At 44.8% G+C, this 18,567-nt stretch overlaps 1 protein-coding gene across 2 annotated transcripts in view; it reads left to right on the forward strand.

Moving 5' to 3' along the window:
* Positions 1 to 16: 16 nt before the first annotated feature.
* Positions 17 to 18,567, forward strand: part of LOC120021573 (outer dense fiber protein 2-like) — a 34,514-nt gene continuing 15,963 nt past the window's right edge. The window contains exons 1-10 of one of the 2 annotated variants that reach the window (XM_038965368.1): positions 17 to 339; positions 13,166 to 13,279; positions 13,561 to 13,674; positions 13,865 to 14,038; positions 14,177 to 14,367; positions 14,878 to 15,025; positions 15,263 to 15,388; positions 15,740 to 15,814; positions 15,958 to 16,029; positions 16,134 to 16,250. In XM_038965368.1, the coding sequence (XP_038821296.1) occupies positions 337 to 339; positions 13,166 to 13,279; positions 13,561 to 13,674; positions 13,865 to 14,038; positions 14,177 to 14,367; positions 14,878 to 15,025; positions 15,263 to 15,388; positions 15,740 to 15,814; positions 15,958 to 16,029; positions 16,134 to 16,250 (1,134 nt within the window). In that variant the 5' untranslated portion in view covers positions 17 to 336. The remainder of the gene's footprint in view (positions 340 to 13,165; positions 13,280 to 13,560; positions 13,675 to 13,864; positions 14,039 to 14,176; positions 14,368 to 14,877; positions 15,026 to 15,262; positions 15,389 to 15,739; positions 15,815 to 15,957; positions 16,030 to 16,133; positions 16,251 to 18,567) is intronic. The other variant, XM_038965369.1, reaches the window with a different exon arrangement.

An 18,567-nucleotide genomic window follows, 5' to 3' on the forward strand; every position in this document is an offset into this window, starting at 1 on the left:
TGTAAGTAAGCAATTCACGGTAAGGTCTACACCTGCGGTATTCGGCGCGTTTGAAAAATAAAATGTGATTTGATTTGATTTGTAGGGACCCGTTGCTACCGACAACGTGGAACAGAACTCCACCAAAGGTCAGCTCTTTGCTCCATTCACAGACCAGCAAAGTTTTGAATGAGCCAATCACCTACCGGAACGCTAGTCTACCGGAAGAATGGTGTTTTGGAGGACGCTTTGCCCACTGTCTTTGCTTTGCCTTTTGAATGAAATGGTAGCTAGCTACGTAAAATAAATGTCACAATATCCATAAACCACAATTTTGACGAATATTTGGATTGTCACATGGTGAGTTACTTCTGGTGTTCTTAACGGTACTTAAACAATTGGTTATTTTAGCTAATAAATGTGTACACATCGCAGTCTCCTTAGCATAAACTCTGTTCAGCCAAAGCCCGTGGTTAAGCTTGCAATCTAACGTTAGCTAGTTACCACACATTACTGCATTTCTTTAGCTATTTATATCTGTCTAGCTTACTAGATAGTGGCTATCTTACTAACTACTTATATTTTGATTGGCAGTTACAAGCGCCTGCTCAACAAGTTGGAGCTTCAGTCTGACAAATTGGATTGTATTGGGAAGGAAGAGGTGGAACTACAGTAACGTTAGCACACTAGCTTCAGTTTACTCTAAAGCCAAAATCAAACGAAAAGTGTTTATTTTTACGAGCGTGTATACGCTGGAATTAGAATGTACCGAACTGAATGAGAGAGAACAGAAATGAGAGAGAACAGACGGGCCGCGAGCGTCAACGCCGCCATGTAACGTTACTTCAAATTAGAAAGCAAGCCTATTTCTCTCGCGTCAACGTGAAGCAATGCAGGCAAAGTGAGCGGATAAATGGTCAGAAAATATACATTGTGCATTGTTATGTCTGGAATTGTGACATGTATATTTAAGAAGTGTCTATTTAGTGTTGATAAGTTTAGCTGCCAGTCCCAATAATACATATTTTAAAGCAATAAATGTATGTCGATATCGAGCACAGGCATATGGCCTATGCAGGCTAGGGCAGGGAAACTCGAGGAACTCCGTTCAAGAGAGAATACTGTTATGTAGAAAGAACAAGACTATCCACATTCTTTATAAACTGCTAGGTTGTATTAGCTACAACTCTCCTCACCTTCTTGAGTCAACATAACAGGAGACAGGTACAGTAGCGGTCAGGGGCGTTTAAGATGAGGGAGAACAAAACATATTTTATGAGCATGGCCTTATTTATATTACAGCATATTGGATGACTGGCATTCATATCCCATTCACCCAGTTCAATGTAAAAGGTTTAGGCTACTACATGATACTGAAATGATGCCTTTACCCATCATGAGGTTGCTACAACCTAGCCTATGAATGAAAGTTTACAACGTAGGTAAACAAAGGTCGAGAGAAACATTTGAGTTGACAGACAGTGACACATGGACAGACGGTGACACATTCACTACTGCCTTGCACACTCTTGCCTGCATCTAGCTGATCTAGAGTGTAATCATTAGTCCAACAGTTGCAAACAAGAGTTTCCATTGGACAAATTCAGGTATGTTTATCTCAGTTTCGTTCCGTTTGCATTCGTTTAAGAAACATTTTTCAACAGAATCGGAAGGAATGAATACTCCCCTGATAACGCGTAAACACAGTGCACTTTCATAGCAGCCACATTGTGTTCCTTCTCGCATCTATGCGCTCTCTTCCTCTCACCTTTTCCCTTCACTTCTGGACTTCAATGTACAACACATCAGCTGCATTTAACCAGGCAAAAAAACTTTCCAAGCCATATCATAACTGCTACAGACAGCCTACATTGTTGTCACCACATTAGCTAAAGTAACATCAATCAACATAGCTAATAGAACTAACAGGTTAGTAAACCTGCTACAATAATGCAGTAATGTTAGTGTACAGTCAGTAAGCAGTTTAGCACTTAAACCAGGAGGCCCCGGTGGCAATAAATTAGTCAAACCAAAAGCTTACCTTGAATTGGAATAGTTCCAGTGTTGTGTTGGATAGTCATAACCAGCAAGCTAACATAGCATCCCTCTGTTTGAATAGGCAAAACTAACTAGCTGCATTTACTAGCTACATAATTGAAACGGAAAGTTTAAAAAGAAGACAATCTCTCTTCTTCATTTTGGAAGAGGTGAATTTGTTAAAAACTGTTCAACTATTGTCTTTCTCTCTCTTTGAGTCAACTACTCACCACATGTTATGCACTGCTGTGCTAGCTAGCTGTAGCTTATGCTTTCAGTACTAGATTCTAGAGGTCGACTGATTATGATTTTTCAACGCCGATACCGATTATTGGAGGACCAAAAAAAGCTGATACCAATTAATCGGGTGATTTTCATATATATATATACACTGCTCAAAAAAATAAAGGGAACACTTAAACAACACAATGTAACTCCAAGTCAATCACACTTCTGTGAAATCAAACTGTCCACTTTGGAAGCAACACTGATTGACAATAAATTTCACATGCTGTTGTGCAAATGGAATAGACAAAAGGTGGAAATTATAGGCAATTAGCAAGACACCCCCAATAAAGGAGTGATTCTGCAGGTGGTGACCACAGACCACTTCTCAGTTCCTATGCTTCCTGGCTGATGTTTTGGTCACTTTTGAATGCTGGCGGTGCTCTCACTCTAGTGGTAGCATGAGACGGAGTCTACAACCCACACAAGTGGCTCAGGTAGTGCAGCTCATCCAGGATGGCACATCAATGCGAGCTGTGGCAAGAAGGTTTGCTGTGTCTGTCAGCGTAGTGTCCAGAGCATGGAGGCGCTACCAGGAGACAGGCCAGTACATCAGGAGACGTGGAGGAGGCCGTAGGAGGGCAACAACCCAGCAGCAGGACCGCTACCTCCGCCTTTGTGCAAGGAGGAGCACTACCAGAGCCCTGCAAAATGACCTCCAGCAGGCCACAAATGTGCATGTGTCTGCTCAAACGGTCAGAAACAGACTCCATGAGGGTGGTATGAGGGCCCGACGTCCACAGTTGGGGGTTGTGCTTACAGCCCAACACCGTGCAGGACGTTTGGCATTTGCCAGAGAACACCAATATTGGCAAATTCGCCTTTGGCGCCCTGTGCTCTTCACAGATGAGAGCAGGTTCACACTGAGCACATGAGCACATGTGACAGACATGACAGAGTCTGGAGACGCCGTGGAGAACGTTCTGCTGCCTGCACCATCCTCCAGCATGACCGGTTTGGCGGTGGGTCAGTCATGGTGTGGGGTGGCATTTCTTTGTGGGGCCGCACAGCCCTCCATGTGCTCGCCAGAGGTAGCCTGACTGCCATTAGGTACCGAGATGAGATCCTGAGAGCCCTTGTGAGACCATATGCTGACACATGCGCATTTGTGGCCTGCTGGAGGTCATTTTGCAGGGCTCTGGTAGTGCTCCTCCTTGCACAAAGGCGGAGGTAGCGGTCCTGCTGCTGGGTTGTTGCCCTCCTACGGCCTCCTCCACGTCTCCTGATGTACTGGCCTGTCTCCTGGTAGCACCTCCATGCTCTGGACACTACGCTGACAGACACAGCAAACCTTCTTGCCACAGCTCGCATTGATGTGCCATCCTGGATGAGCTGCACTACCTGAGCCACTTGTGTGGGTTGTAGACTCCGTCTCATGCTACCACTAGAGTGAGAGCACCGCCAGCATTCAAAAGTGACCAAAACATCAGCCAGGAAGCATAGGAACTGAGAAGTGGTCTGTGGTCACCACCTGCAGAATCACTCCTTTATTGGGGGTGTCTTGCTAATTGCCTATAATTTCCACCTTTTGTCTATTCCATTTGCACAACAGCATGTGAAATTTATTGTCAATCAGTGTTGCTTCCTAAGTGGACAGTTTGATTTCACAGAAGTGTGATTGACTTGGAGTTACATTGTGTTGTTTAAGTGTTCCCTTTATTTTTTTGAGCAGTGTATATATATATATATATTTGTAATAATGACAATTACAATACTGAATGAACACTTTTATTTCAACATAATACATAAATAAAAATCTATTTAGTCTCAAATAAATAAACATGTTCAATTTGGTTTAAATAATGTAAAAATACAGTGTTGGAGAAGAAAGTAAAAATGTGCCATGTAAAAAGGCTAACGTTTAAGTTCCTTGCTCAGAACATGAGAACATATGAAAGCTGGTGGTTCCTTTTAACATGAGTCTTCAATATTCCCAGTTAAGAAGTTTTAGGTTGTAGTTATTATAGGAATTATGACGCGTCAACTATTTCTCTCTATACCATTTGCATTTCATGTACCTTTGACTATTGGATGTTCTTATAGGCACTTTAGTATTGCCAGCCTAATCTCGGGAGTTGATAGGCTTGAAGTCATAAACAGCACTGTGCCTACAGCATTGCTAAGAGCTGCTGGCAAACGCAGTAAAATGCTGTTTGAATGAATGCTTACGAGCCTGCTCCTGCCTACCACCGCTCAGTCAGACTGCTATATCAAATCATAGACTTAATTATAATAAATACACAGAAATACGAGCCTTTGGTCATTAATATGGTCAAATCCGGAAACCTTCATTTCGAAAACAAAATGTTTACTCTTTCAGTGAAATACGGAACCTTTTTCTTTTTTATTGAACGGGTGGCAACCCTAAGTCTAAATGTTGCTGTTACATTGCACAACCTTCAATGTTATGTCATAATTATGTAATATTCTGGCAAATTAATTACGGTCTTTGTTAGGAAATGGTCTTCACACAGTTCGCAACGAGCCAGGTGGCCCAAACTGCTGCACATACCCTGACTTTGCTTGCACTGAACGAAGGGAAGTGGCACAATTTCCGTTGTTAATATTGCCTGCTAACATGCATTTATTTTAACTAAATATGCAGGTTTAAAAAAATATATACTTCTGTGTATTAATTTTAAGAAAGGCGTTGATGTTTGTGGTTAGGTACATTTGTGCAACGATTGTGCTTTTTTCGCAAATGTGCTTTTGTTAAATCATCACCCGTTTGGCGAATTTGAAGTAGGCTGTGATTTGATGGCAAATTAACAGGCACCGCTTTGATTATATGCAACGCAGGACAAGCTTGTTAACCTAGTAATATCATCAATCATGTGTAGTTAAGTAGTGATTATGTGAAGATTGATTGTTTTTTATAAGACAAGTTTATTGCTAGCTAGCAACTTACCATGGCTCCTTGCAGCCACAAGGTCCTTTTGATGCTGCACTCGCGTAACAGGTGGTCAGCCTGCCACGCAGTCTCCTCGTGGATTGCAATGTAATCGGCCATAATCGGCATCCAAAAGGGCAGATTACAGATTTGTTATGAAAACTTCGGCCATAACTAATCAGCCGTGCCGATTAATCGGTCGACCTTTAGTCTCAACGTCAACAGTGAAGAGGCGACTCCGGGATGATTTGGAAAGTTACACAACTGTCTATATAAGGTCCCACAGTTGACCGTGTATGCCCTAGCAAAACCCAAGCCATGAGGTCGAAGGAATTGTCCGTAGAGCTCTGAGACAGGATTGTGTTGAGACACAGATCTGGGGAAGGGTACCAAAACATTTCTGCAGCATTGAAGGTCCCCAAGAACACAGTGGCCTCCATCATTCTTAAATGGAAGAAGTTTGGAACCACCAAGACTCTTCCTGGAGCTGGCCACGTGGCCAAACTGAGCAATCGGGGGACAAGGGTCTTGGTCAGGGAGATGACCAAGAACCCGATGGTCACTCTGACAGAGCTCTAGAGTTCCTCTGTGGAGATGGGAGAATCTTCCAGAAGGATGACCATCTCTGCAGCATGACAGATGGCTTGGAGTTTGCCAAAAGGCACCTAAAGACACTCAGACCATGAGAAACAAGATTCTCTGGTCTGATGAACCCAAGATTGAACTCTTTGGCCTGAATGCCAAGCGTCACGTCTGGAGGAGACCTGGCACCATCCCTACGGTGAAGCATGGTGGTGGCAGTGTAACGGATGTGAAATGGCTAGCTAGTTAGCGGTGGTGCGCGCTAGCAGCCTTTCAGTCGGTTACGTCACTTGCTCTGAAACCTAGAAGTAGTGGTTCCCCTTGCTCTGCAAGGGCCGCGGCTTTTGTGGAGCTATGGGTAACGACGCTTCGTGGGTAACTGTTGTTGATGTGTGCAGAGGGTCCCTGGTTCGCGCCCGGGTCGGGGCGAGGGGACGGTCTAAAGTTATACTGTTACAGCAGCATCATGCTGTGGGGAAGTTTTTCAGCGGCAGGACTGGGAGGCTAGTCAGGATCGAGGCAAAGATGAACGTAGCAAAGTACAGGGAGATGCTTGATGAAAATCTGCTCCAGAGTACTCAGCACCTCAGACTGGGGCAAAGGTTCACCTTCCAACAGGACAACGATCCTAAGCACACAGCCAAGAGAACACAGGAGTGGCTTCAGGACAAGTCTCTGAATGTCCTTGTGTGGCCCAACCTACCCTGAGCCCGAACCTGATTGAACATCTCTGGTGAGACCTGAAAATAGCTGTGCAGCAACTCCACATCCAACCTGACAGAGCTTGAGAGGATCTGCTGAGAAGAATGGGAAAAACTCCCCAAATACAGGTGTTCCAAGCTTGTAGCGTCAAACCCAAGAAGACACAAGCCTGTAAACGCTGCCAAACGTGCTTCAACAAAGTACTGAGTAAAGGGTCTGAATACTTATGTAAATGTGATACTTCAGTTTTTGATTTTTTAAAATAAATTTGCAAAAACATTTGAAAACCTGTTTTTGCCTTGTCATTATTTGGGTACTGTGTGTAGATTGATGAGGGGGGGGGGGGGATTTCATCTATTTTAGAATAAGGCTGTAACCTCACAAAATGTGGAAAAAGTCAATGGGTCTGAATACTTTCCGAAGGCACTGTATATACAGTTGAAGTCGGAAGTTTACATACACCTTAGTCAAATATTTTTCACAATTCCTGACATTTAATCAGAGATTTTAAGAATGTGAAATGTCTGAATAATAGTAGAGAGAATGATTGATTTATTTCAGCTTTTATTTCTTTCATGACATTCCCAGTGAGTCAGACGTTTACATACGCTCAATTAGTATTTGGTAGCATTGCCTTTTAAATTGTTTAACTCAAACATTTCGGGTTGCCTTCCATAAGCTTCCCACAATAAGTTGGGTGAATTTTTGACCATTCCTACTGACAGAGCTGGTGTAACGGAGTCAGGCCTCCTTTCTCGCACATGCTTTTTCAGTTCTTCCCACAAATTTTCTATGGGATTGAGGTCAGGACTTTGTGATGGCCACTCCAATACCTTGACTTTGTTGTCCTGAACCCATTTTGCCACAACTTTGGAAGTATGCTTAGGGTCATTGTCCATTTTGCAAACAAGCTTTAACTTCCTGACTGATGTCTTGAGATGTTGCTTCAATATATCCACATAATTTTACTCCCCCATGATGCCATCTATTTTATGAAGTGCACCAGTCCCTCCTGCAGCAAAGCACCCCCACAACATGATGCTGCCACCCCCGTGCTTCATGGTTGGGATGGCGTTCTTTGGCTTGCAAGCCTCCCCCATTTTCCTCCAAACATAACGATGGCCATTATTTCTATTTATTTTATTTCACCAGGTATTCTAGTTGAGAACAAGTTCTCATTTACAATTGCAACCTGGCCAAGATAAAGCAAAGCAGTTCGACACATACAACAACACAGAGTTACACATGGAGTAAAACAAACATACAGTCAATAATAAAGTAGAAAAATAAGTCTATATACAATGTGAGCAAATGAGGTGAGATAAGGGAGGTAAAGGCAAAACAAGGCCATGGTGGTGAAGTAAATACAATATAGCAAGTAAAACACTGGAATGATAGGATGTGCAGAAGATGAATGTGCAAGTTGAGATACTGGGGTGCAAAGGAGCAAGATAAATACAGTATGGGGATGAGGTAGATTGGATGGGCTATTTACAGATGAGCTATGTACAGGTGCAGTGATCTGTGAGCTGCTCCGACAGCTGGTGCTTAAAGCTAGTGAGGGAGGTAAGAGTCTCCCGTTTCAGAGATTTTTGTAGTTCGTTCCAGTCATTGGCAGCAGAGAACTGGAAGGAAAGGCGGCCAAAGAAGGAATTGGCTTTGGGGGTGACCAGAGAGATATACCTGCTGGAGCGCGTGCTACAGGTGGGTGCTGCTATGGTGACCAGCGAGCTAAGATAAGGCTGGGCTTTACCTAGCAGAGACTTGTAGATGACCTGGAGCCAGTGGGTGTGGCGATGAGTATGAAGCGAGGGCCAGCCAACGAGAATATACAGGTCGCAGTGGTGGGTAGTATATGGGGCTTTAGTGACAAAACGGATGGCACTGTGATAGACTGCATCCAATTTGTTGAGTAGAGTGTTTGAGGCTATTTTGTAAATGACATCGTCGAGGATTGGTAGAATGGTCAGTTTTACGAGGGTATGTTTGGCAGCATGAGTGAATGATGCTTTGTTGCGAAATAGGAAATACATTTTGGATTGGAGATGTCTGGAAGGAGAGTTTTACAGTCTAACCAGACTAAGTATTTGTAGTTGTCCACATATTCTAAGTCAGAACCGTCCAGAGTAGTGATGCTGGATGGGCGGGCAGGTGCGGGCAGCGATCGGTTGAAGAGCATGCATTTAGTTTTACTTGCATTTAAGAGCAGTTGGAGGCCACGGAAGGAGAGTTGTATGGCATTGAAGCTCGTCTGGAGGTTAGTTAACACAGTGTCCAAAGAAGGGCCAGAAGTATACAGAATGGTGTCGTCTGTGTAGAGGTGGATCAGAGAATCACCAACAGCAAGAGCGACATCATTGATGTATACAGAGAAGAGAGTTGGCCCGAGAATTGAACCCTGTGGCACCCCCATAGTGACTGCCAGAGGTCCGGACAACAGGCCCTCCGATTTGACATACTGAACTCTATCGGAGAAGTAGTTGGTGAACCAAGCGAGGCAATCATTTGAGAAACCAAGGCTGTTGAGTCTGCCAATAAGAATGTTGTGATTGACAGAGTCGAAAGCATTAGCCAGGTCGATGAATACGGCTGCACAGTAATGTCTCTTATCGATGGCGGTTATGATATCGTTTAGGACCTTGAGCGTGGCTGAGGTGCATCCATGACCAGCTCTGAAACCAGATTGCATAGCGGAGAAGGTATGGTGAGATTCGAAATGGTCAGTAATCTGTTTGTTAACTTGGCTTTGAACGACCTTAGAAAGGCAGGGTAGGATAGATATAGGTCTGTAGCAGTTTGGGTCTAGAGTGTCTCCCTCTTTGAAGATGGGGATGACCGCGGCAGCTTTCCAATCTATGGGAATCTCAGACGATACGAAAGAGAGGTTGAACAGGTTAGTGATAGGGGTTGCAATAATTTCGGCAGATCATTTTAGAAGGAGAGAGTCCAGATTGTCTAGCCCGGCTGATTTGTAGGGGTCCAGGTTTTGCCGCTCTTTCAGAACATCAGCTATCTGGATTTGGGTGAAGGAGAAGTGGGGGAGGTTTGGGCGAGTTGCTGTGGGGAGCGCAGGGCTGTTGACCGGGGTAGGGGTAGCCAGGTGGAAAGCATGGCCAGCCGTAGAAAAATGCTTATTGAAATTCTCAATTATTGTGGATTTATCGGTAGTGACAGTGTTTCCTAGCCTCAGTGCAGTGGGCAGCTGGGAGGAGGTGCTCTTATTCTCCATGGACTTTACAGTGTCCCAGAACTTTTTGGAGTTTTTGCTACAGGATCCAAATTTCTTTTTGAAAAAGCTAGCCTTAACTTTCCTAACTGCCTGTGTATATTGGTTCCTAAATTCCCTAAAAAGATGCATATCACGGCGGCTATTCGATGCTAATGCAGAACGCCACAGGATGTTTTTGTGCTGGTCAAGGGCAGACAGGTCTGGAGTGAACCAAGGGCTATATCTATTCCTAGTTCTACATTTTTTTTGAATGGGGCGTGCTTATATAAGATGGTGAGGAAGGCACTTTTAAAGAATAACCAGGCATCCTCTACTGATGGGATGAGGTCAATGTCATTCCAGGATACCCCGGCCAGGTCAATTTGAAAGGCCGTTTCGCAGAATTCTTTTAGGGAGCGTTTGACAGTGATGAGGGGTGGTCGTTTGACCGCAGACCCATTACGGATGCAGGCAATGAGGCAGTGATCGCTGAGATATTGGTTGAAAACAGCAGAGGTGTATTTGGAGGGCGGGTTAGTTAGGATAACATCTATGAGGGTGCCCGTGTTTACGGATTTGGGGCTGAACCTGGTAGGTTCATTGATAATTTGTGTGTTAAGCATGTCCCAGTTTAGGTCACCTAGCAGCACGAGCTCAGAAGATAAATGGGGAGCAATCAATTCACATATGGTGTCCAGGGCACAGCTGGGGGCAGAGGGTGGTCTATAGCAAGTGGCAACAGTGAGAGACTTGTTTCTCGAAAGGTGAATTTTTAGAAGTAGAAGCTCGAATTGTTTTGGTACAGACCTGGATAGTAAGACAGAACTCTGCAGGCTATCTCTGCAGTAGATTGCAACACCGCCCCCTTTGGCAGTTCTATCTTGGCGGAAAATGTTATAGTTAGGAATGAACATGTCAGGGTTTTTGGTGGTTTTCATAAGCCAGGATTCAGACACGACTAAGACATCCGACCTCAGTATGGAGGTCCTGGATAGCAGGGAGCTCGGTTCTAGTGATGTAATTGGCCGTACAAACTACCCTCTGTAGCGTTTGGATGCCAAGCAGTTGCCATACCAAACAGTGATGCAGCCATCGAAGATGCTGGCAATGGTGCAGCTGTATAACTTTTTGAGGATCTAAGGGCCCATGCCAAATACTTTCAGCCTCCTGAGGGGGTAGAGCTGTTGTCGTGCCCTCTTCAAGACTGTTGGTGTGTGTGGACCATGATTGATCCTTAGTGATATCCACCGATGAACTTGAAGCTCTCGACCCACTCCACTACAGCCTCATCTATGTGAGTTGGGGTGTGCTCGGGCCCTACATTTTCTGTCGTCCACAATCAGCTCCTTTGTCTTGCTGACGTTGAAGGAGAGGTTGTTGTTCTTGCACCACACTTCCAGGTCTCTGACCTCCTCCCTATAGGCTGTCTCATCGTCATCGGTGATCAGGCCTACCACCGTCGTGTCGTCGGCAAACTTAATAATGGTGTTAAGGCGTCCGCATGCTTCCCAGCCAAAACAGTTTTGGTGAGTTTGTGCATATATTATGATGACATTTTGTGACCTTCTGTTCTACTCTGACCTTTGCAACATCAACCTATCTCTCTTGCACCGGCACTTCTGATCCCCAGTAACATGGGCAGTTTTTTCCACCGATACTACACATTCCTTTTTTCCATGCCCTCCTGCACACTTCTCACATCTTGGAATTTCCCACCCACACACTGCTGCAACATGACCATACGCTTGGCATCTAAAATACCTTAGTGGATCGGCACAAAAGCTCTCATGGGATAACTGACATATCCTACCATGACTTTGTCAGATAAAGACTTTATCTTCTCAGTTTCACCACGCTCGCCACTGGGTCAGCGGGTGTCACAGACACAGGGAATCTTACATTTCAGTTGCTCCACCTCAACACTTAACGCCACCACAGTAATCACTCTTTACAAAGAATCCTCTTCTCCTTCCTCGCCACTCTCCGTTCACCACACTCATTTAACCAGGTAAGTTGACTGAGATGAACACTTTCTCATTTACAGCAACGACCTGGGGAATAGTTACAGGGGAGAGGAATGAGCCAATTGGAAGCTGGGGATGATTAGGTGGCCATGATGATATGAGGCCCAGATTAGGAATTTAGCCAGGACACCGGGGTTAACACCCCTACGATAAGTGCCATGGGATCTTTAGTGACCACCGTGAGCCAGGACACCCGTTTAATGTCCAATCCGAAAGATTGCACCCTACACAGGGCAATGTCCCCAATCAATGCACTGGGGCATTAGGATATTTTTTTATTTGACCAGAGGAAAGAGTGCCTCCTACTGGCCCCCCAACACCACTTCCAGTAACATCTGGTCTCCTATCCAGGGACCGACCAGGACCAACCCTTCTTAACTTCAGAAGGTATGCTCCTGCCGTGCCTTCATTCGCTAAAAGTCGCTATATATTTTTTGCTACTGCTCTGACATATGATCCTAGTCAGGGATAGTCGTTACAGTCTTGTCTCATCGCTGCAATTCCCGTACGGACTCGGGAGAGGCGAAGGTCGAGAGCCACGCGTCCTCCGATACACAACCCAACCTAGCCGCACTGCTTCTTGACACAACGCACATCCAACCTGGAAGCCAGCTGCACCAATGTGTCGGAGGAAACACCTTACACCTGGCGACCTGGTCAGCGTGCACTGCGCCCGGCCTGCAACAGGAGTCGCTAGTGCGCGATGAGACAAGGATATCCCTGCCGGCCAAACCCTCCCTAACCCAGACGACGCTGAGCCAATTGTGCGTCGCCCCATGGATCTCCCGGTTGCGGCCGGCTGCGGCAGAGCCTGGGCTCGAACCCAGAATCTCTGGTGGCACAGCTAGCACTGCGATGCAGTGCCTTAGACCACTGCGCCACCTGTCTCTGGTATTTCTAACACACCAGCCCATTTTCTTCCTCGAGGCCCCCACACAGGCACATTTTCCCACCGGCCCGCACTATTAGCCTGATAATTATAATTTTGCGCAAAATTAACAAGTTAGACAGGCCCATTAGGCAAAAAATGTAACCAGCCAGTCCGCCCTTGATCTAGAAATTGTACATCACCCAGGTAAAATGATACACCAGCCATGTGTTGTCTACACTGTAAACAAGGACTGACTTGAATGATCACTACATATCAGCTGCCAGTTCACATCTGACAGTCAACCAACCTGTTTGTTGACAATTCCTCCCCCTTTCACGTCTATGTTTGTGTTGATGATCGAACCATGGAATCTGTCCCTGTCAAGTCCTGCTTTGCACCATTTACTCTGTTCCTAACAGTGCATATGATTCAGACTCCCTTTGAAAAAGTCTCCTTTGATATAACTTTGGTCGAGTTTGTTTGATGGTGTGGTAGTGATGGGCAACAGTATAAAGGCTAATATGATAAGGGAGAAAAGGGGGCCTATATTGTGGCTTTTGCCTAGTTGACTCACTGCTGTTTTACAGAAAAAAGCAATGAGGACCCGGTCAATCTCACCGCCCCTACATGTGCATGTGAATGAGACTACGCCTGTGCACGTGCACGTGAAGAAGAGCAGGAGCCCTTCCAGGACACCACAGGTTGGAAAACCCTTTTCAGGGAAACACATTTGAAACAGTTAATTAAATGTTAATTACATTTCATATCAATGCAGTTCTGATTCAGGGTCTAAGGTGCTGAACTGATACAAAAAGAGCGGAGAATACCTTCCAAAGGTTTCTGAATGTATACTCCTTTTTCTTATGCTATCTAATACTGTATACCCTGCTTGTGTGAAAACTGCTGGATTTACCTGCACATGAATGCAATGCATGTAGGCCTAAATGTGTCTCCCTTGAGTTTCATGCTGTCTGCTTTGCAGGGTAAGACCAAGGGTGATGGAGGGAACCTGCGACCTACTGCAAAGGTGAAGACACGGGTGCCATGGATACCGCCTGGGAAAGCCTCAGTGCGGGATGCCTCTTACAAATGGGAGGTCTGACATGCTATTCATTCCTTTTATCTCATCTCCACTAATGCAATGTATTCATACTGCACCTATTGAAGCAGTATCTTATGGAAGCACTCATATCAATACTTTCCTATCAACACTTTCATTAATATGGTATAAAATGGATCAAAAGAAGCCATATAGTCTGTGGTCACTGAACCTGTCCATGTCTTAGGGGCCGACTCATCGCCTGGAGATCACACCATTACCTGAGCCCGAGACCTCCCACTCTCCCCTGCGATTGGCCGACCTGTCGTCGTCAGAGGAGGAAGTGCTGCATGGACGAATCAACCAGTACGAGAGGAAGATTGACAGCCTGATGACTGAGGTCAGCTCGTTGAAGAGTGAGGTCTGTCCCTCCCATTTAATTCTCCTTAGGACCGGTTCCACATGTTCCCCTAGTCCCTCACCCATTGATAAATGTATTTATCTTCTAAATGTGTGCGTTTGTGCGTGTGTGTATGTACATGCCTGTGTATGTGTGCAGGTGGAGCTGCGGAGGAAGGAGCAGCTGTTGGAGCGCCAGTCGGAGAAGCTGAGCGCCTCCCAGCGGGTCATCGAGGAACAGGAGGAGGAGCTAGCCGAGGTGTCCAAGGAGCTAGAGGTCACGGAGAGGGAAAACTCCCGCCTGCGCCACTCCATGGAGAAGATGTTGGAGGAGACAGACTGCACCAGCAGGTATGGCCCAGACAGACACACTTGAAGCCATAGTTCATTCAAATTGTATTTAATTGTCTTAGTCAGAAAGTAGAGAGGGCGACAGATACAGAGTGGCAGACAGAAAGGAAGGGCCTAGGTGGGATTCATAACCCCGTCGCCAGCAGGTAAGTGTAGTCAGCAGTCTGCAGCGCTACCACTAGACCAGACTCCAGTAAAACTTCTCATGACTGTAATGAACCTTGATTCTCAGATGCCTTTAACCCAACAACAGTCCTAGCAGGCTATCACACTATGGCCTATTTGGTAGTTTTTCATCAAATCTGATTGTCAGAAGTTGCAAAATACAAGTTGTCAACAGGCCCCAGTGACTCACGCAAAATAATATAATTCTGCTACTTAATAATATACAGCGGTGCTAAATAAATGTGAAACTATAAAACATTATCTTTCCTGTACCCCTTATTCAAAATCTTCCGTCCCTTTGCCTCTCTCCTGTTGTGTCTGCCATAACCCCCCCTGTATGTACAGAGTGGAGAGGTCCATGGAGTCGATGCAGCTGGAGAAGGACACCCTGCTCAGGAAGCTGATGGAGGCAGAGATGGATGGGATGGCCGCTGCCAGGCAGGTGTCAGCCCTGAGAGAGACCGTCACCAAGATGAGGAGCTCCAGCACCAGTGTGAGTGTCAGCAGAGACATGGTTGGGGTCAATACCATTTCTATTCAGGGGATGGATTAAAATGCCAAATCACAGACCATTTATCAATTAACTTCCTGAGTTGACTGAATTGAACTGGAATTGACCCCAACCATGCAAAGATACCAATATAGGCTTTCAAAATACATATGGTAGGTGTAACCTCAAGGATATAGAGTAGGTGTTGATATCTGAAATGCTTTATTTTGATTGGAAAAGAGAATGTCGGGGTCTGAGTCTTCATTCCTGGCGCGTCAGAAGGAGCTGCTGCTCCAAAAACTGGAAACATTTGAGTCCACCAACCTCACTCTCCGCCACCTACTGAGGGAACAGCATGGACGTGAGGTACCGGTACACCCTCCATGCCAGTAGAGGGCAGACTAACCTACAGCAGAGTAGAGCAACTCACTTTAATCTATAACACCGGCCTTGATTTGGGGCCACAACATGATTAGCGAAGTAAGCGAATTTTCTTATCTTGAACCCTAACCCTGCTTGAACCCATAAGTTTCAAAAACTTCCAGCATGGTGAAAGTGCTGACATGATGAATAACCATGGACGTTCGGAAGTAGGATGAGGCAGCAAGCCAATTAGAACTCACAATCTAATCATGTTGTGGGCCTGAAATACGGGCCTCTTATAGCTACACTTTTACCTGTTGTGGTGGTGGCAGTTTTTTTGTTATTTTTGAACAGATGGAATCCATGAGGATTTCAGAGCAGAAAGATGTACTTCTGAAGAGGCTGACGAACACAGAGGCAGAAAACTCGGTGTGTTTCTTTAAATAAGCCACTGTCGGTCAACAAAATATTCGGTGAATCATGAATCCCCTAAATGTCCTTGTGCTTATTGGACGGCTGATGAATAGAAGAAGGTTGTACTGAAGTACATTTCTGTGTCATTCCTCACACAGCATCTTGTTTTGAAACTTCAAGAGAAAGAGAGGGAGGTTAATCAACTGACTACACTTATGGACACTGAGAAGGTGAACTATAGTATTTTACATCCCACACTCTAACAGCGTGTTCAACAAATGTATCATTATTTGAATGATTCAAATCATTTATTTGCTTTCTGTTGTTGTTCCAGGAGAATGCTAAGACCACAGGAGAGCTGTCTAAAGTACTGGAGTCTACTCGGGCCCATTTGCAGAGCCAGTTACGCAGCAAAGAGGCTGACAACAACCGCCTTGCTGTGCAAATCAAGGTAAAGTGACATGTTATATGGCTTCCATTTGGACACAATTCAACTTGCAGCTTAATGTCGCTATACTTATGTACTTTGCCTGTGCCTTATAGTAAAATAGTTATTAGATCATTCCTGCTATAAATATTATGACAAATATAGGTAAGGGGGAGCTACGGTTGAGGTGGCATGCATTGACACGTGTGGCCTTTTCGTGCCTTTCTTTTGCAAATGACTATGAAGTAAAATACTTATTTTCCTAAAACTTTTCAATACCGATCCTTAATATTAAGATGTGAGACATTCATTGTGTGACAATAAATAATTAGTTGCTTTATTACGCTCCAGCTGCTAGAATTTGTCCTTCCACAATTGAACTGTGGGAACATGGCGGCTGTCAACACCAGACAACAGAAAGAGCTGGCCGCTACTATACGAGAGATTGTTCATGAGGAGATTACTTCTGCCCTTGATTTACAATTAAAACCGGTAAATGAATAATTGACAGGGCTCGCTGCTAAAATGGATACATATTCAACCGAAGTGGAAAGTCTGGAGAAGACAGCCAATGCGACAGAGGTGTGACTCCATGGCCTGGAAACAGCACAAGCTAAGTTGGAAGGGATAATCAAACTCCTAAAAGATCAAACGGAATCACTGGAAAATCATTCCCGTAAATTCAATGTGTGAGTCATAGGACTTGAAACTGGTGTGGAAGTGGGAAATCCAACTTCCTTCATGAGCAATCTTTTGTATGAACTGTTTGGGCAGGAGAAGCTGGGTCCCATTCTGCTGATTAACATTGCACACCGCACGGGTCAACTCCGCAATGGCTCTCGCTGTAGGATTGTACAGATCCACAGCTTTGAAGTCAAGTAGCGAATTGTTCGCCTTGCAGCGGAATCCGGGGGTGTAACCTATGCAGGGAATTGGATCAGCATCGACCTAGATCTGAGTGCCCAACTGCTAAAACAGAGGTAGACATACAACGAAGTGAGAACCCAGCTATGCAAGCTAAACCTGAGATGCGGCTTCATCCACCCGTAAAAACGAATCTTGATCTTCCAGAATACAACACATCCAGAATACAACACATCCACTACCAAGGAAGCTCAAGACTTATTGCAGAAGCACATCAAACCAAACACACAAGGGGACAAGCTGACAGATGGAACCCCCATAACTGGCTCATTATTCAGGTATGCTATCAATAGCCTATGGCTATGATGCTGCCCTCAGCATGAGACAGTGAGGACACCCCTCATGTTTGGGTACAAGAAGCAATATTACTATTATTGCTGAGCATTGAACTTGTTATAATTATATTACCTATGGTCCAGGACATTTACACAGTGATGACAACATGCCAATTAAGGAATAATGGACAATAATTGGATCCTACAGCTATCCTCCTATTAACAGTTAAGTGGGGGGAAGGGGGAACAATTTATAGAGAGGGTCTTTTGAATGGGGAATGACCAATGGGGTTGGTTTCGCTGTGGGAACCTGCTTTTTATTTGACATCCTTGGGCTTCAACAATAAACATAACAATTACATTTTAGAAAAACAATGGCAACTCTAGCTATTCTCTCGTGAAATTTGAAAGGCCTTAATATTCCTGTCAAGCGTTCCAGCTGTCTAGATATTCTAGCAAGAAACCATATTGATATAAAGGACACACATAGAATAGAGAACCATTTGTACAAACTGGCAGATTTTTCATCAGCCCCAAACAAAACTAAGGGTGTAATCGTAATGATACATAAGAAACTCAATCACCATCTTTGGTAAAGGCGAAGACCAAGAAGGCAGAAACACTTTCCTTAAACGTATCCATAATGGAAAGAAAATTATTAATGTTTATGCTCCAAATTCATATGATCGTAAGTAGGGATGCATGATATATCGGTGAACATATCGTAATCGGACGATATTAGCGAAAAATGCCAACATCGGCATTGGCCCGATGTCTAGTTTAACGCCGATGTCAATGCTACCGTGCATACCTACATAACGCAGGTACATGACGTAATGATGCCACATAAAATATAGCGCTACACGTGCAACACAGCATTCCTAACCTAGCCCACAATGTCTGCTGTGTGGATCAAGCAGTCGATAAGTCGAGCAGTCATTTGAAAGAGTAACAACATTTTAGCAAGACAACTCAAAGGCGAAATCCATTAACGCAAAGATAATGGAATTCATTGCCCTTGATAATCAACCGTTCTCTGTCGTGGGTGATGTTGGCTTTCGCCGACTGGTCGAGCACCGGTTAACATTACCAAGTGCGCTGTTTTTCAGAGTTGCACAGTAATAGCGTCACTGCTATTAGCT

This window comes from Salvelinus namaycush, chromosome 26 (genome assembly GCF_016432855.1).
Source record: "Salvelinus namaycush isolate Seneca chromosome 26, SaNama_1.0, whole genome shotgun sequence".
Classification (NCBI taxonomy): domain Eukaryota; kingdom Metazoa; phylum Chordata; class Actinopteri; order Salmoniformes; family Salmonidae; genus Salvelinus; species Salvelinus namaycush.